The 19,412-nt window shown below is 43.5% G+C and overlaps 1 protein-coding gene across 3 annotated transcripts in view; it reads right to left on the bottom strand.

Annotated features, from left to right (window-relative positions):
* MAP3K20 (mitogen-activated protein kinase kinase kinase 20) overlaps nucleotides 1-19,412 on the bottom strand; it is a 187,532-nt gene that overhangs the window by 16,375 nt on the left and 151,745 nt on the right. For all 3 annotated transcript variants that reach the window (XM_039239185.1, XM_039239187.1, XM_039239186.1), the window contains exons 13-16: nucleotides 17,994-18,024; nucleotides 17,755-17,894; nucleotides 13,772-13,834; nucleotides 12,691-12,783 (exon numbers count right to left, since the gene is read on the bottom strand). In XM_039239185.1, the coding sequence (XP_039095116.1) occupies nucleotides 12,691-12,783; nucleotides 13,772-13,834; nucleotides 17,755-17,894; nucleotides 17,994-18,024 (327 nt within the window). The remainder of the gene's footprint in view (nucleotides 1-12,690; nucleotides 12,784-13,771; nucleotides 13,835-17,754; nucleotides 17,895-17,993; nucleotides 18,025-19,412) is intronic.

The following is a 19,412-nucleotide window of genomic DNA, read 5'->3' as shown; positions in this document are numbered from 1 at the left end:
AAAGCAGACAGCTCTGTATTCTGAGAACCCATGGGGGCCCGAAAGGACTTCTTTCCCAAAACTATTTCACCCCTAGCAGTCGGAAATGGCCCCGTTACTCATTTGGTTTAAAGAGTTGATGATGATTATTAAGATATAATATAGAAAAAGAGTATACATTAAGCCATTACTGGGGGAGTAGCAGGTAATGGGGTGAAAGATGATGGTTGAAAGTCCAGCTGCCAGAGCTTGAACTCCATTTCTGTCACTACCCCCCCAACCTTAGCCAACTTATATAACCTGTTTGGGCTTCAAGTGTTTGTATTCACAAGTGTGTTGTATGATGATTAAATGAGATAATGTAAATGAAGTGCCCAGCACAGTGCCAGAGCCAAATGAGGAGCTTGGAAAGGAGCATTTATAATTATCGTTACCAACATTAGTCACCAACACAGCTCCAATTAGTTTATTAGACAAGCAGCCCACCATCTAGCAGCGATCTAAGGGAGTGGGCCAGAAGCTGAATAAGCTTGACAGGCAGGAAGGGATAGTGTTTAGAAAAGGTCTCTGACCAGAGTAGGCAGTTGTGGTCAGAGCATCATACTTGGGCAGGAGTTTGGGCACCCAGAGGGCACCGAATAAGTCTGGTGCCCAGGAATGATCAGTGTTAAAAAAAAAAAAAAAGCAGGCAGTGGCAACATAACAACGACTGGTCTTATGAAATAAACAGAAGAAGGAATAACTCTTACATAGTTGGATTATAGAACACCAATTCTGCCCCATCCTTCTTCAGCGGGTCCTAATGCGGCCCGACCAGAAGGAACCATTGGATGTCTGGAGGACAATGACTATGAAATGGGACTGACAGCCTGAGAGCCTTATCTTGATGAGGAAACTGAAGCATCGAGAGATGGGGAAATTTGACCAAGATCTCACGGACAGTAGGAGATGGAGTTCATTACTCATGTCAGGTCGTCTCTTGGTGCTATGAAGAGCAGGTCTCCAAACCCTCAGTCTTTTCTGAATCTCGAACTTCTCTTTGTTATAGGTTAAACAAAAGTAAGAATTACAGTATGGAGGAATTCCATCCTCCAGAGCCATAAACAGTCCAGGTTATGTTGGCAAATTTCTTTCTAAATCTCATGGCAGAGACTGAAATACGGAGTCTCTAATAAGTCCAGCATAGCCTGCGTTCCCTCCATTATTGACAAAGATCCTTGTTAAAAATGCATATGGTGCCATTCCACCGTCTTTATGCTCCTTTTCTTGATTTTTCTGGCCAGCATTTGGAATCGCAAACACTTTCCGCCAGCCCTGGCTTAGGCTTTGCGGCTCGGCATGACTTCCACTTTCCACACCAGAAAAAAAACCACTTCCACCTAGTTGCACAAGCAGATCATGGGGATAGGTCCTGACTCCTGTGGATTTCTATTTCATGACCAGATTCCCACCCAAGCAAACAGTGTCACTCTTCAAATTTGTATCTTGATGCCCATTTCTAGGGAATGCTATTACTAACTAGTAGGAAAAAGGCACTGGCTCAGGAGCTGTGCTCGGCCCTGGGACGTTCTTTGCTTTGAATGGCAGAAAACAGTGATCCAACCTTACCACTGACTGCATCATCTGCCTCTCAGTGCAAATCTACAAGAAACGAATGGAATTTTGTTGGGAAGAGTTTGAAACTGATGAAAACAATGACAGCTCTGTTGGGTGCCCAGGATATGTACTATTTATCTGGGCAGCTGCTGAAATACCTGGATAATTTTAGAAGCAAGTGTGAGGTTAATGGAGGAGGAGAAAGCATCCCATCTGAACTGCTTCTGTATTGCCAATTATGTTAAAAAACTTTCTGAATTAAGATTACTGGCCAAGTAAAACAGAAACTCTTAACACTGTGAAGATAAAATCCTAAACAACACTCAGTTAATGCTAGATTAAGTAGCTCTTTGTGAGAAATCACTATTACATTCTTTGCAAGCTGTTTAAAATTCTTTGGAGTTCCAAGCTAGTACAAGTGATTCCAAACATAGACATCCCTTCACCCTCCCACAAAAAAAAGGCGGGGGGGAGGAAGTACAAAGAAATGATCCATATAGAGGTATATTTCACAAGTAGAAAAAAGGATTGAAGATAGCACAGAAATTTACTTTATTTTTAAAAAAAAATTTTTAATGTTTTATTTATTTCTGAAAGAGAGAGAGAGAGAGAGACAGCGTGAGCAGGGGAGGGTCAGAGAAAGAGGGAGACACAGAATCTGAAACAGTCGCCAGGCTCTGAGCTAGCTGTCAGCACAGAGCCCGATGCGGGGCTTGAACCCACAAACCGTGAGATCATGACCTGAGCTGAAGTCGGCGCTTAGCCGACTGAGCCAGAAATTAACTTTAAATACTGTTTCAAATTCTGGGCAGTTCAGAGACAACGATCTCTCTCTTTCTCTCCCTCTCTCCTTCTCTCTTTCCCTCCCCCTCTCTCTCTCTCCCTACTCAAATTTTGTTGCAGATGTGAACAGTGTAGATAAATCATAGAGACTCTAGGGCCAAGATGATTCAGGACATTTTGGAAGGAAACAGACCCCACATGAGGCTCTCAGGCTTCTACAGATCACTTCTACCTGAAGGTTACAGAAAAATTTTTGATTTTTTTATTGAGATGTATATGTTGCAAATGGTAAAATGCACAGATTTTTAGGTGCACGGTTCAGTGAATTTTGACCTATGTACATACCAGCATAACCGTCCCAACAAGCTAGATATTACCACTGTCCTAGAAAGTTTCCTCCTGTCCGTTCCTGGCGGACCTTCCCCGCACAGGCGGAGGTGCACACTCTTCTCACTTCTCTCACCATGGATTAGTTTTGCCTGCTCTAGAACCTGACAAAATTGGAACTTTACAGTATGTACTTGTCTGTTTGGCTTCTTTCACTTGGCATGATGTTGTGAGATTTGTCTGTGTTACTTAACACTTCCAGCCTTACCCTGTTATTCATAGCCATGTCTCCACTTTACAGATGAGTAGACTGAGGCTCAGAAAACGTAGAGGTTTGTGGCAAGTGCGCTTAGCTGCACCGGGACCGCAGTCTAGTTCCTGGGCATGCCCCAGTCTGATAGTAAAGACATTGAATTTTAAAATCCCGTCTCCGTCTTCCCCCCTACCCCCCAGGAAGGAGAAAAAGTAAAACCACCAGAGATTGCTCGGGATTCTAGCAAAGAGGCCTCTCCACCTTATTAAAAAGGCCTGCACTGAGGCAATGTTTTAAAATAGAAAATAGAGGTTGAAATAAACTTTTTAAGATTCAAGGAGGAGGTGGGGGGGTGGGGAGAGGGAAACAGTCTCCTAGCAGGTGACTGTTGGAAAATATAAGAAGTAATGCAAGATGACATAAAAGTGTGGTAGAAATGTTGGTCATGCTGGTATTAAAAGTAGTAAGATGTTGATGACTTAGGCCTCCGAAGGCTCCTTTGCACGCGTTGCTATTATCTAGCTCAGCTGCCGAAACCTGCTGTTTTAAAGGCAGGAGAGTGGCGCATCTCGTGATAGCACCTGGGTTATTTATCGTTATGTATCACCCCGCTACTGTCTATTTTATTATGCTGCCTTTAAAAAGAAGATAATGCAAGTATGGCTAATTTGCTTCTCTTCTTTATCTGTACGGTGTCATGACCCATCACGGCTTTGTCCCACGAGATTTGTTTTTCAACCAAAAAGAAATCCACAAGAAACTCTCCCTAAAAATTCCATTAATAACCTCTTTCAGCGCATATAGGTTGCAGGGTCTGGAACTAAGAATGTTTTAATCTCTTCAGCAAAACAATGTCTCATAATGATGTACAGGACTATTGCTGTACTGATGAAGAATCATACATAATTCAGCACCTTTCACTTGGCACCACTGTGATGTCCTCATTAGCCGTGGCTCACAGTGTCTGTCAGATGGTGTCCATGCGAACGCAGGCATTATATTGTCTTTGAGATGTGCAGCTGCTTCCATGACACTGCCAGTATATAAAAACATGACGCCAGTTTGTTTTATTTAGTGCTAAACCTTCCAGTTTGTAAAAACAAGGCTGACACAGAGCCTGACATGAGGCAGTGAAAATAATTAGCTCTCATTTTCTCAGCCTCCTATTTCCTTCTCCCTGCTGTGTTCTCTTTCCACTAAACCACCACATGTCAGTCGAAATGGGAGGCAATTAGTGGGCTCATTTCAGTCCCCACAACTGTGCTGAAAAGAAAGTATTTATGATGGCACAATGAACAGCTGAAAGATTAAATAACATTTGCCTTTTGAAAAGAAAATGACTTCTAGCTAAATGGGCAATTTTTGATTATTCTCAAACAAGCTTAGAGTAGTTGGTTTTTAAAATACAAGAAAGGAAAATGAGTCATTTTTAGGTGAAAGAATCAAATAAAACTTGACACAGTAATGCAAATAACTGATGTTTTATTGCAAAATATGTAAATGCGTTATACCCTTAACAATGGCTTGTGTCTAAGGTCAGGGCAGATTGGTGGCAGTTAGACACCAGTAGAGATAAGGTTGTTATGTTGCCTTTTGGGGGTTGTTATTCGAGTTATGTATGAAAAAGGGACTTTAGGGATGATGTTAAAATAAAGTAAAAGAAATCAAGTGAGACGTACTCTCAGATGATGCACTACACACTACCTGAAATGGTTCAGATGTTAGCTGACATGTTTGGAAAGGACTTTTTTGGTTTTTTAAAACTCTTTTTAAAATCGGAAGGCACTGGGTATTCATCTGGGGAAAAAAAGAGTAAGTCTTGTTACTGATTTTGAATAATTAAGACTCTATTCTCAAGACTGGGTTTCTTAACCAACACAGAAGGTGTTCTAGCTTACCTAATTACTGCTTATAAGCTTTTTTAAATGCTGACAAACGGACTGCAAATTGACTTTTACCCAGGACACTCAAAATATAAAAACAGCTCTTCTGACTGCTAACTTCCCCTCCCTTGCCATGACTTCAGAGGTGATGCCCAAAATTAATGACTTTTGAAGAAAAACCACTGGCCTGGTTGGTAGGCATTGTTTACCATTTGAGCTGTTCTCAGCCAAATCCTGGCGTCCAGGACTGATACGGTTGTTGTACATCTTTGCTTTTCAAATGCAGTGCTTTTCATTTCATTTCAAGTAATCAGTCCCTACTATAATTGATTGTTCTCAAGACCTCATTTTTGGTTTGGAAAACACAAGGCATTGTGAGTTATCAAGGTCTTCTTTCATTCAGTGGCTTTGGAAAACCTGCCTCTAAAAGTAAAAATGTCCTATCATCAGTGGAGTCAACAACTGTGACTGTTCAAACGTTTTAAAAAGACAATCACAGATTTAAATTTTGTTTCTGTTTCCGTAAGTAGTATGTTCTTACTCTTTACAAACTCAAAACTTAACTTTTAAGTCCTACAGCAGAGTCAGTCTATCTGTATGAGCCAATGGCAACCCAAGGAGATCGGAGCCAACTATGGATTCGCTGGGAAGCTAGAGCTCTCTGTGAGCTAACTACACATATTATTGTAGCCGGAAGCCAGCAATGATATATTTGTTGTGTAGTCATCCTATGTTTTATCATGTATGCTTCCTTGCTGTTCACTGTTTTAAAAGGAATTCAGAGTCTTGATGAACGAGGCCACGAGGGGCCCAGTGGTGTGCCGGAGCCGCCCTCACAAGCTGGTTACTCACACCTCTTCCCAACTTCATGTTCCGTGACATCAGATCGGTAACTTGAAATTGGCCCTGGTGAGAATATTTATATCACGGAGATGGGCAAACACTACAAGTCAGGACCATTTTCTCCCATTGTTAGACATTTTCTAATGTGCCTTTTCTACATGTGATTATCCATCTATCAGCAAGTATATGCTGAGCAGCTCTGCTCTGGGCATATAAGCAGCTGCTTGACCTGTTTGATGAAGTGTAGCCCACTGTGATTAGAAATATGCAGCAAGTACATGCAGTGATATTCTAAGCTGCATTCGCTCCTTGGCTGTCAATTAAAAGTTGTATTTCTTATAGAACCCTGCCTCTCTGCAACCTCATATACTTAGGTGTACCGACACATGTGTGTGCATATACTTTTCCCCTGAAGAATAGTTGATCATAGGAAATAAGCTTCCTTACACTGCATTTTTAATAAATGCAAGATACATCCAAGTAAAGCATTGCTCTTAGCTGTTCTGAAATTTACAAAAAGTGTTGGGGTTTTGTTTTTGTTTTTTTACTTCCTTACAAAATCCTTTGTGCTCTGTTATTTTATTCATGTTTATCCATTTATAAAAATTACACAATGGGGGAAAAAAGCCCCATTTGACAGTTTTTGATATTTGCAATGCTCTGAGCAAAGGCCTGGAGATTCAATTAAGTTTATTAAATGCAACATTTTATAAGCGATCCAGTAATAAAGACCTAAAAGCACAATAGTAGGTGGGAAGTATTTGTAACAAGCAGTGTTTCTAACCTGGAGAGGAAAGGAGCAGAGAAGCAGAACTGTTGACTGAATTGCTTCTGGTGAGGCGTGGGAGAAGGGGGCCCAGTGTTACCCATGACGTGCGGAAGGAGAAGGGGGGGGGTAGGGTGGATGGAAGAAACCTTTGGCTTTGATGGAGGCCGTTATTCTGTTTCTACACCTTCAAAATTTTGTTCCTCTTTATTTTGTCTAACTCACTGGCTTGATCCTTCAGAATCCTGCTCAAAAGGAAATCAGAAATGGTGATCCTCCAGTCGGAGTCTAGAACCTGTGTCTATTTCAGGGTCCGCAGTAGCCAGGGTGCTGGCAGAGACAGGGTCTTGTTTCCCAGGCTACTCCCCTGACCGCCGTGGGTCATCAACTTAGACCCACAGGTTTTCATGTCCCATGGGGGAGGGGAGGAGGTAAGGACTCCAGGGACCAAGTCTGACTGTCCAGCACCCCCAAGGAAAGCATGCCTTCCCAGGTAGTTTCTTCATAACCCTCCTTTTGAATTTTTATGACACAGTCTCAGAAAGTTTCTTGGTGAGAAAACTGCTGGGTGATTTGATAGTTTATTCCTTGGCAATTTGAGAATCAATATTCCTGACTGGCGAGTTTATACGAGATATAATAATAAACTCTATGGAGCTGAATATTTCAGTAAAAGAAAGGGTGGTTGCCACGGGCAGGGGGGCGGGGTGCTGCGGTGCATGAAGCTGAGATTATGGAAGCCTTTTTCCTTTTGTGCCAAGTGGAAGGCCTTAGATTAAAAAACACAAGGCATTTCTCACACAAAACTAAAGACGGTAATTTAGTATTTAGTGACCCCCAAATTATCTTTTTATTACCAATACATCTGTTGTGGGGGATGATGCTACTTTCTGGGAAGGGGCAGTATGACACAGCAGTTGAGTCCTTGGACTAGATCTGCCCCTAAATAGGTGGGGACTCTGGGTCAGGCACTTTACCTCTCTCCCTCCCTCAGTTTCTCCTGGAGATGATACAAGGATAATGCTCCTGTGATGGTGGCTTCTAACAATTACATGAGAAGAATGTGTGCAGAGCACCTACCACAACGTCTGGCAGATGTGTAAAATTGTAATCACAAGCATTTCAGATCTGAGCACAGGTAAATTTTGAGCTGAGAAAGACCCAATTTCTGTCAATTCCACCGTCATAATTTCAAGTTCAAGTTTGCCTCAATGTATGGCATTATTTAAATTAATAATTTACTCATTAGAAATAGCTCAAATACATGGGTAAACCCCATTCTCACTTTTTATTCATTTAAATTTGCCAGCGATGCCTTTGGTCCAGTCCTGATTACCCTGCCATTTGGCCTCAACAAGGAAAGAAGAAAAGCATGCTTCATTTGTGCGAGAATCCTTTAAGTGTGCATGGGGCTTTGGTCTGCTGAGGTCCTGCTTCTCCAGAGGGTGAGGCAGTAAAAGACACATCATGGCGAGGCATCATGCAGTGGCCCCTGGCCATGCTAGCAGGTACGTGGGCACTCAGACATGAATGGCTTTCTTCAGTTCAGCGAATCAACCTCACTTTTGTGCCAGAATCCGTCTGGTTGTAAAATGAGGCTAAAAAACAGCATTGCATCCGAATTCTTAGAACAAAACGTGGACAGGTCTTACAATGGAAGCCTTTCTCCTCTGCATGTATTTGTAGATCCGTGGATAAGGTCATATTTTCATGGTTTCCCCTTGGCAGGACAGTTACTGAAACAACGTACCGATTTTAAGTGGTGGTTGAGCTGGTGGTCTCTCTCAGATGCGATGGAAAAATGCAGCTACTATTTTCATGATAAGCTCCCTGTCCTGTATTATTTCTGGTGGTTGTAATTAGAACACATCTTTCATTTTGTTTGTAAAAGCAAAGGTGAAATGGTCAAGCAGATCTCCCCAGTATGCAAACCCTAGTTCGAGAGAGCTTGCAAAACATCAGTGTCCTCTAGTAACTTATTCTAGTCACGGGAAGGCTTCACCTTTTCTGTGATATGGGTTTATGAGAATTCAGCTGGGATTTTGAGGATGTCCTTTTTTCTTGGGTTCTACCTTTAAAGGTCAAGGCAACAAGGTTTTCATGTGAGGAATTGGAATTTCAAACGTTTGGGGAAAATGTTTCATAATACTGGGGCGTAGGCTGGCATAACTGGGTAGTTTAGAACTGGACAGTAATTTATCCTAGGATTATTCCATGAAAATGTACAGATGGCTTAAGTCTCTTGCCACAGGTATGCGAGCTAGCCCATGTTTAATAAGAAGGTAATGATAAAGATGTAATTTCCGGTCTCAGCTCTGTCCTCGCCCCATCTAAAGCCGGCCACACGCTTCCTCTTGCTCTGTTTCCTGATCAGTAATGACAGTACTGTACCTTAAGCATCTCGCAGATATGCCAAGGGGATAAATGAGATGACATTTATGAAATAACTTGAGCTCTTCAGCATGAAGTACGAAGTATAAGCTTTTAAACATTATATTAAGGACATTATTTGCAAATGACCATGAACCTCTTCGAACCTTGTTTCAAAACTCACCCCTTCCAAAAAAACTTTTCCTGGCTAACGTTCTACATTCCAGTCACTTCTTTTATTAACTAAAAAATTTCTTTTAATTTTTCATTTCAGAGGGAGAGAGTGGGAGTGCGCGCCTGAGCTAGAAAGAGGGCTAGAGGGACAGAGAGAGGATCTTGAGCAGACTCTACACACAGCAGAGCCTGCCAGTCACTTCTCTACACTTTTAAACACCATGGCGTGACATCCTCATTGTACATGTCACTTTTGATCTGTTATGTCATAACATCATCTGCCCAGCTGCCCACTAGAAACCCGGCAACATCCTGGCTCCTCTCCTACCCTGACGCCATTTCCAGCTGGTGACCTAGTCTCATCGGTTCCCTGTCCAGGTCCTTGGACGCCTGGTTTCCATGGCACTGCCAGAGCCTCCTCTCCTTGTCCCCTTTAGCCTGGTTGTCCCCATTGCCCACGGGTGGGTCTTTCTCACTTTAGCCCGGTCCTTTTCCAGTGCACCTTCCCTGTGCTTTTGAGAGAGATTTTATTTATTTGCTTTTTTAAAAATTTTTTAAAAATATTTTTAGGTAATCTCGACACACAACACGGGGCTTGGACTCATGACTCCAAGATCAAGAGTCGTAGGCTGTACTAACTGAGCCAGCCAGGTGCCCCTGAGGGACCTTTTAAAAACATAAATCTGGGGCGCCTGCGTAGCTCAGTTGGTTGAGCATCTGACTTCAGTTCAGGTCATGATCTCATGGTTCATGGGTTTGAGCCCCATGTAAGGTGCTGTGCTGACAGCTCAGAGCCTGGAGCCTGCTTCAGATTCTGTGTCTCCCTCTCTCTCTCTGCCCCTTCCCTGATCTCACTCTGTCTCTCTCTCTCAAAAATAGAATAAAAACATAAAAAATAAAAGAAATAATAAATTAAAAAAACATAAATCTGATCGTATCTACTCCCTGCCTAAAACTCTTCAAACTCCTTAGTTTAGCACCTAAGATTGTTCTTTTTCTGGTCGCCAGCCACTGTTCTGGACTTAGTTCTCACCACACTAGGCCCCCTGCTCATGCTAAGTGCCAGAGGCAGTGATGCTTGAGGTGAGTTGTGTGGTCCCATAGAAATTAGCCTAAAGAAGAGCTCCCTGTGCCTTCCTGGCTTCATGCTTCTGAGCTTTTGCATATGCTAGCTATTCCTTTTGCCTTTCATGTCTTTTCCCTACCTAATAATTCCTAATGGTTTTAAAATTTTAGGCTTAAAATTTTTTTTTATTTTTTTTTAATGTTTTTTTTTAATTTATTTCTGAGAGAGAGAGAGTGTGAGCAGGGGAGGGTCAGAGAGAGAGGGAGACACAGAATGTGAAGCAGGCTCCAGGCTCTGAGCTAGCTGTCAGCACAGAGCCCGACGCGGGGCTCGAACCCACGAAATGTGAGATCATGACCTGAGCCGAAGTCGTACACTTAACCAACTGAGCCACTCAGGCGCCCCTAGGCTTAAAATTTTAAAAGTTGAAGCATCACTTCTACCCAAAAGACCTTAAGATCCTCTCTGACCCCTTTATGCGTCTGCTTTCAATGCACAGCCTGTGTGCTTCCATTGAATGAGGTGCTTGATGTTGTTAAAAAGAGAAAAAAACCACGTCATTCTCTACTAAAACCATTCACTGATCTTGTCTATTTCTTCTAGTCAGCAATGGCTTCCTTTCAAGCTGGGGACTATACTTTTTGATTTTATATGCTGACCTTCTAGCATAGAGCCAGGTCCTCAGGAAATGTCCGCTGAATGCATGGTTGAAATTATGACTGTAGGCATGACCAAGGATCAACAGGCTGTCAAAAGCTGCAGTGACTTTCGGCCTTACGAAAACCTGTGGTTCGAGAAGTCTACACAATTGTGGACAAAACCAGACCACATATTTGGTCTCCAGTATCATTTATACCTTCTAAATTTTTACAAAAGATATTTTTTAGTTTTCCCCATTAACAAGTCATGTCTTTGTTAACTGTAAGCTATTTTCTTGGTTGGGACTAATTTCGACAAGTGTCCCCCCACAAAAAATTCATCCCTCTTCTTTTTCCACCTACAAGCCATAAAATGGTTTAAACAAAGAGTACTAAGTGCCATGAAGTCAAGATGTCAAAGAGGGCAAATTATGTAATTTGTTTACCATCACACGGACTTGGGAGCGCCCACAGCTACAGAATCTCTGGGCTAGAAGGGCGCCTGGTGGTTGTTGGACAGAGAGGATCTTACTCTGCTGCCCCTCTTTCTGGAGCTGCTTCTAACAACAGGAATGACTAGCCCGTGACCCATCCCGGGAAAAAAGGAAAGTGTTCGATGATGAGAAACCTGGAGTCAGAGCAGCTTTCACTCAACCAGCTGCTGCTGCTTTTTTCAGCAAAAGCACAGATAGATCAGTAGTGGTGTAGGCAGGACACTGTCAGGTGTCTAGAAAGTATATTTTTGAAGTCTTCACCCCCTCAAAACCATTGTCAGTCACTCCCAAACACTGGTTCCATGAATGGCCTGGGGTGCACATGGCGTAATTTGGGACAGGCCACAGGCTAGCTGAGCCTACGCTAGCGCTACCAGAGTGACTGGCTGTGGGTTGCAAGGAGCCATATTCACAAGGTCTCTTAGCTGCTGCCTCCAAAGAAAGGTACGCATGGTGCCGTAAGTAAGAGCTTGGTTCTGGGATCAGAGAGGCCTGCATTGAAGCCTCATCTCTCCACTGGCTAGCCAGGTAGCCCTTGGGGAGGTTATTTAACCTTTTCAGAGCCCCAGTTTCCTCATTTGTAAAGTAGGGGGAAATAGCATCTACACCTCAGTACTGTGTGCCTGGAACACAGTAAGCGTACAATTAATATAAGTTATCATTACTGCCTATTTATGGCAATCCAAAGTAACACAAACCTATTGTGATTCTAGTTCATATGCCACCTGGGTCAAATAATTTTGCCACACTCTAAAATTAACATCTAGTGAAAGCCTGATTGAATATGTGTTGGTCAAATGCTGTTCTGCCCTATTTAGAGCTGATATTTTGGGTTTCCATATCACCTACAGTTCTACTCTCGATGTGGTTTTACTCTCAGTGTTATAACAGAAACAGGAAGAGGGGATGCTCAATGTCCAGCAACATCAACAATCGCATTGGCATCCCCCCGCCCCATGCTTTGCTGTGAGTTCGGGTGGTCTCACACAGGACTCTTCAGCTGAACAATAGAGTAAGATTCCAAGACCGGATCACATAGGTAGCTGGCAGCCTTTTTTTCTTTTTTCTTTTCTTTTCTTTTTTCTTTTCTTTTCTTTTCTTTTTTCTTTTTTCTTTTCTTTTCTTTTCTTTTCTCCTCTCTTCTCTTCTCTTCAAAAATTTTTTTTAATGTTTATTTTTGAGAGAGAGAGGGAGGGAGAGAAAGAGTTGAGGAGGGGCGGGGGGGGGGGACAGAAGTTTGGAAGCAAGCTCTGTGCTGACAGCAAGCCAGCCGATGTGGGGCTCAAACTCACGAATTGTGAGATCATTACCCAAAGTTGGACGCTCAACTGACTGAGCCACCCAGGTGCACCTGGCAGCCCTTCAACTAAATTCTGTTTTTCAAAGCCCGTACACCTTACTCATAACTGAGTTATCAGCTGGTTGGGGAAATGGGGGAGGTGTATGAAATCACAGAGTTCAAGAGAAAAATAGCAAATTAGATCGAAATTTATCCAAAAGATTTAAAATGTGATTTACCTGTGGGCCAGTTCCTGGTTTCAAGTGAAAGCCAAACACAAGTTCAAGGTTCACTATTTTTTCCTCATTTTCTTTAGGTTCATCTACTGAGTCCTAAAACAGAAAAACAAGCACCATTTATTTTATATAGTACGTAGTGTCTTTGTTTTTATTTCTCATATAAAAGAGATGATTTCTCAGTACTAGTGATTCTATTCTAACTTATTGTTTAACGTTTGGTTCTTTGGATCAAGCTACAAATTACAGTTCTTTAAAGCAAGAAAAGTGACATGTTAAGCCTTTGAGAACATTTCCACATGATTTGTCTCATGCACAACAAGTTGAATGTCACTGCCTTACAGGTTTCACAATGCATCTTGCATTGTACAGTTTTACCCCAGCAATGCACTTAGCACCTGGAGGTCTGCTATAAGGTGGACTTCACTCTGAGAGTTCATGACACTCGCGATATTTACAAGCAATTCCCAAAGCAGAGCTGTGTACTTGCTAGAACAGATGAGGGTGAAGGGCCAAGAAAAGGAGCAAAATGAACCTTCTGGAGTTCAGAGATGGAAAACCATAGTTAGTGAATGAGAAGAGTTCTGTGTATTAACTGCAAACATGTACTAACTCTATAAAAACATAGGCCATATACCTTTAGACTGTATTCAAAATAATGTATCAAATATAATAGCATGCTTTTCAAACAAGACATCTCCTACCCCCTCCCTGTAATGCAAGTGATAGATAACCCACATACCTACTATGTGAAGTCCTTTAGTGACTTATATGTTGGACAAAGGTCTCGGGAGACAGGTGGGAGGCCACTGTACGAACCTACAACGTTTTTTCTTAACATCCCTGAGTCCCTAAGGTGACATGTGTTGTCCTTATCACGAATACACTGTTAATATTTCAACTTGCAGGAGTCAAGCATGTTCGCACATCCTAAGCTTCATTCAAAGGGCCTTTTGTTAGACAGACAATGAATAAAGTTCGCTTCAAACAACAGTTCCCGACATAGGCAAATTTAGGTGTGGATGTAGCAGGTGCATACATCAATAAAGTAGCACATTCTCAGTAAGAAAAACACCTTACCTACCTTAATCAGTGGTGGGAAGTGAAACAAGTTTAGGTAATCATGGGTTAATTTCTCAATGGCTGACTGTAAAAAAAACAAAACATGACTTTATTAATGATCAGATAGTGCCAAGAGAGGATTAAAATTATTGTGCACATATAAAGGCATCCTTTATGTAGCCCATAAAATATCTTGGGGATGTTAATATCCAACATCTATTGAGAATAAAACTGATTGTTCAGAGTATTCTAGGTAGTTCATAATTATTTAATGGAATGGGAAGATATTTTAAAGATGTTAAATCTCAGAGTACACAATAAATAAAACCATTCTTCAAACACCGGTAGGGTATACTAGCGACAAGTTAATGTTCTAGTGTGCAGAACGCAGTTGTCACCCTGAGTAACTGGGAAAAACAACAAAGAACATGAATATATCACCAGAGACTTTCATTAAGGCTGAAATCTCGCTAAAAGGTTTATTGCATGGTAAGGGCTTTACTATGAGTATGTGTCCAATGCTCCCCCTACTCCCACTAAAGCACAAAGAACTCTTAAAGGAAAGGGGGACCATTTAAATTATTTTTTTTATACTCCTCAGGTATAATCCAGCTTTTCTGTGAACCGAACGTATCATGTAGAGAGTAAGAAAGTGCCAATGTGAGAAAAATTAGATGCATTTTTCAAAGTGAAATGAAAGCTGTTGACACTTGACAATGTAATGAACACTTACGGATGTTCAGCCCCATTCCCTCCGCATGGCCCCTCCACGTGAGGGCTTCCAGGCACTGAGGAGAAGGATGCTGAGACAGGTTTAAAGGGACAACGAAGTGGCAGAGGGGTAGGTAGAAAGACTGTTTAGTTTCATGACCTACCATTTAAGGGTTGAGAGTCTCTTTGAGAAAGTACACAGCGATGATTGTTCTTTCCTTGTTGACAGAGCAGAGAATTGAGGGCATATTCGTATTGACGTGTGTGTGTGTGTGTGTGTGTAACACGCCTGACAAGTACCAGGAAGGCTCCTTTAGTCTGGAGGTATTCATCTGGTATCCTATCCCCAGAAGCCCAGCTCAAAGCGTTATTTATCCTCATATCCCCACGAGTATATGCGGCACCTCCCAGAACACACCTCCGTCATCGTTTTCTTAATCCTTCTCTGTCATAAAGGCTTGTTTGTCAGAAATACCCACGCCCCAGCTGAGTTAGTGTCACGTGTTGGCTGAGCCCCCCATGAGTGATCAGTAACCTAGGCACAGCCTTGGCAGTTAGGTGGGCCATCCATACACCTGACAGTTGAGGCTCCCCTCTCTGGGAACTGTCTCTATGCGCATATGCATTCTCATCCAGGAGTTTCAGGCGAACTCTTGGGTCCCCTCAATACCCGTCTGCTCCCTCTTTTGGAGCTCAGGGCAGACACTCTGCTTCACGAGCAGAGGACAATGCACTGACCCCACCCCAGCCAGCTGCTTCCCGTGAGGGCTTTTCCTCCATGCAGGGGTTTCATGGCTTCTCTGCAGCATTAGACTCTGTTTTTATAAACCTTTTTAACCTTTGGCTTCTGTAACACCATTCTCTTGTTTTCCTCCTGGCTCTGCTCCTAGGACGTCTCCTTGCCACATGCATCCTTTTTGAAGGCACATCGTCTATCAAACAGAGAGAGCTTCCCCACTGGAAGACTGTTCGTGGTCAGGCATGTACGAGCCACTGTACTTTCCTTCTTTTTATTTATTTATTGAGGTGAAATTCACTGTCATGAAACTAACCATTATAATGTACTGAATCTGTGGCGTTTAGTACCTTCACAGCATGTATAGCCACTACTTCTGTCTAGTTCCAGAACATCTGGGGACCCAGTGCCTAGCAGCAGTCACTCCTGACATTCCCAGCCCCTGACAAGCACTAACCTGTTTTCTGTCTGTATGGATTTACATATTTTTTGGGATATTTCACATAAATGGAATCATACACTAGGTGACCTTTTGGCTCTGGCTTCTTTCACTCCGCATGATGGTTTTGCGGTTACGCTATGTTTTCCCTCTCGCCACCCCCTCCACGGCCTCTCCCAAGCAGAGGTAGTGAATGGCTCCTTTCCTCCCAACTGCCAGGACTCTTTATCATGAGAAGCTGCATGTACATGCTTTCTCTCTTCTCTGGGGCGTATACTCCTCAAGGCCAGGATTCTTCTTTGCATCTGCACAGGCCCACTCTTGCAGGTAGTAGCATTCACTGACTTTGTTGAACAATACTAAGTTTGGACGTCGCTGGCCCTAATGATACCAACCAGCACGGAGGGCGCACTGTCTCCTAGACCCGCTCGGGTGGCTTTAAGTCACTACAGCTCTGTGATTTAGAGCTTGCCACCCTCTTTCCTCCTGATGGCTCCTTAAAGAATGTTGGTCCTTTTTCAAAGACAGCAGAGGGGAAGGGGGGTGGGAGCAACTTGTCATCCACCAAATAGGACAGGATTTACCACATTGCTCTGTTGGAGCCTTGAAACTTCTCTGCACCAGAGAAAATAATTTTTCCCATTGCAGCCCATCTGAGCCAGCTTAGCTTTTCGGGATGGACGTGCCCACAACCAAAGGTTGAGATTAAATCACTTGCCAGCCTCTGAGATGTGTGTTTATGAATGAGGTTTCCCGCCCATATTCGAAGAGGGAGACGATGGTGAGGTAAAGGCTAGGCCATCATTCAACAGGTGCTCAGGGCCTGTAAGCACAGACCTTGCATGGGCCCAGGGCCCGCAGAACGGAAGTAGATGGGTTCTCTTTGGACCTCAGAGGGGATCTCCTTCGAAAGGAAAAAAGCCACATCAGTGGCTTTAAGTGAAGTAAAGGGAAAAGCAGTTGACAGGTTAAGAGAGACTTTGTGAGATGGGGTTTGGCCAGGAAGCTGTTTCCTACCTTTCCTTCTTTGACTTCTCTTCTTTCTAACCTATGTTCACCCCTCCATCCACCCACACTGGGGTTGAGGAGGTTTGGGGAACAAACTGATTTCATCCTAAGATCGCTCTTAACAGATCTCTAATAACAGTGTCCACACAGATGCCAGCAATTATTTGGTTTGGGTAACTAAAAAAAACACGACAAAACAAAGAAACAGATCTGCTTGCTAAACTACCAAAAAAACCCCCAAACCCCAAAAAGCAAAAAAAAAAAAAAACCCAGCAACAAAAACAGGTTTAGCTTTGCAAGTGTTCAACACTTCAGTCCAGGGGGACATGTTAGGATTTCCTGAGAAATGAAGGACTAGAACACACACGTGGTGTGTCCGTTCCAGGCCAAGATTACAAACGCCGCAAACTGAACCCATGTTCCCATGACGTTAGGTACCATAGTGGCTTAGCTTTCACTCAGTCTGTGGACGTGCTCGGCATCCTTAGGGACTCCTAATGGGTAGCCAGCCTCTCTGGCCTTTAACAGAGTCACCGCCGGTCTTCTGGGTGGACGGCGCGTCCGCAGGCACCGCAGGGCGGTGTCTCTGGGGCCTCACCCTACAGCCGTGCCACCGGCAGTGCCTTCCCTTCCGGAACACTTCCTTCCCTGTGTCCCCTGCCCCTGGTTCACCCCTGCTTGTCTTTAAGCTCTCAGCTCCTTCACAACTTCTCTGCAAAAGACTTTCCTCACCTCAGCCTCACTGGTCCTTTGTGGCGTTTCCTACAGCTGTCTTTTTATCACCATTGCACGATCAATCCCTGTCTTCTCCACTAGACTGGGGACTCCCTGAGGGCATGGAGTGACGTTCGGGTGTATCTAGGTGACATCTGCTGTGCCGGGTATGAACCGTTTTGCCGGTGGATTATGAGGGAGGGAGTGGGGGGTCTCTTGGGGACAGCGGCTGATTATCAGCTGGTATGGAAGTATTTCAGCACTGTAACAGCCAGCACATTTGGGTGTGTATCCTTAGCCTCTGACACGACACATGGTCTGCTACATAGTAGGTGCTCAGTACATAGTAGGTGCTCAGTAAAGACTGTCGACCGACTCTCCTCCCTCTCTGAGGTACCTTCAGGTGGATGATGTGCCCCTTGGAGACAATGCCCATGTCTTTCAAGTCCTCTTCCTCCAGAAGAAGGAGTCGCTTTCCTGTAATGTTGTTTTCCTTAAACAAACTTGCGTATATGCTCATCTCTGCAGAAGAGTCCCCTGAAGGAAGGGATGAGAGAAGGCAGAACAAAATGAGATGAAACCATGTCCCGAGCAAAGTTAACTGCATGAATTAAGAAGGTAAGTTATTCCACTTGCCTTTTCTGACGAGCTGCTGAACCCAAAAATACTGTGAAAGAGAGGACATATATGGTTTTGAAGATTCACACACGGTCAGTGGCCTGACTTCACAGTAAAACACACTTTTCAGTAGATTAAAATATCTATAGTTTTGTGATGTAAATTTTGGCTCAACCACCAAGGTAAAAAGAAAGACACTCCCTTTCTGGATTTAAAACGTCAGGCTTTCAAATTGGAGGTACCCGTCCCAGTGGACATCTTGGCATACTTGAGGAAATGTTGGTTTTCTGCTTTATTTGGGAGATTTAAAAAATCCTTCAAGAAGATTCTTATAATGACTTTTCTTTTTATGTGCTGATGGTCCCTGGGGTTGCTGAGGGGCACTGATTTACCCAGGAATTGTATGAGGAGCAGGGAACACACAGCAGGGGACAAAGAAGTAGGCAGAAAGTGCCATGGCGTAGGCCTGGTCAGGAAGTAGCTCTGCGGCCCATGACCAGTTAAAGCACAGAGCTTCCTGTATAGAATGAAGTTGGACCCTGTGACCCTCAGGCCTTGAATATCACTTGCCACATGTTTACTGGTAGCCCCTCACATAGACAGAAGGGAGTCCAGACCTGGTCCTAGCAAGTCTCTGGGGAGCCCTTGACCCTGGGATTTTGTTTACATGGCTTGAAAACCACTCGACCTCAGAGCAAAGGCTAAAAATAACTGTTAGAGCTCAGTGCTTTTTTAAAAATTTCTTCTCAAATGAGATGGGCCAACTTTCCAGCTGGGGATAAAGGGATTATATCCAGGCCCATGAATAGATCCTAAGTTCTTTTTCCTTGTTATTAAGCAGGGCTGGTGGGAACATTACCAACGACAAGGCCCAGTGAATGGGAAGAAGTAGAGGCAAGTGGTGCCAAGTTTCCTCACCCTATAGAAGCCAAAGAGGTGAGCTAATGTTGAAAGCAGTTTTACTTCACCAGAATATGGTGGGCAGGGAGGAAGATGCCCCAGTCCAGAAACCAGGTTGTGTTAGGTAAACAGACCTTCCCAAGAGTTTCTAGTCATGAGTAGTGGCATTTGGTCTGTTCCCTGGGGTGAGGGCTTGCTAAGGCTGGCATTACAGCTGTTTTTCTTTTTCATTTAATGATGCCTTGGGCCTGTAAAATAGACCTGGACAACTATAAACCCCTGAGGTCTCTGATCAAGAATTCTCCAGACTTTTCACTAAAGAAACAGATACAGAGATGCAACAGGCTAAAGAGGATTGTTCCTGAGGGTCTCCACCCAAGTGTAAGGTATAGAACTTCCTCGGGATTTAAATAATCTGTCCCCATCCTCTGGCTGCAGCTGCAGAGAATGTCTGGGGGCTTGCGTCCAGTCCCCCTGGGAAAGGCCGGAGGAAAGAGGAACCTGTCGCTTTCAAACAGGCCTAAGGTAGGAAGGAAA

The sequence above is a fragment of the Hyaena hyaena genome, unplaced genomic scaffold (genome assembly GCF_003009895.1).
Source record: "Hyaena hyaena isolate Hyena2069 unplaced genomic scaffold, ASM300989v1 scaffold_154, whole genome shotgun sequence".
NCBI classification, from domain to species: Eukaryota; Metazoa; Chordata; class Mammalia; order Carnivora; family Hyaenidae; genus Hyaena; species Hyaena hyaena.
The sequence above is the reverse complement of the archived record's forward strand: the minus strand, read 5'-3'. Positions and strand labels throughout refer to the sequence as shown.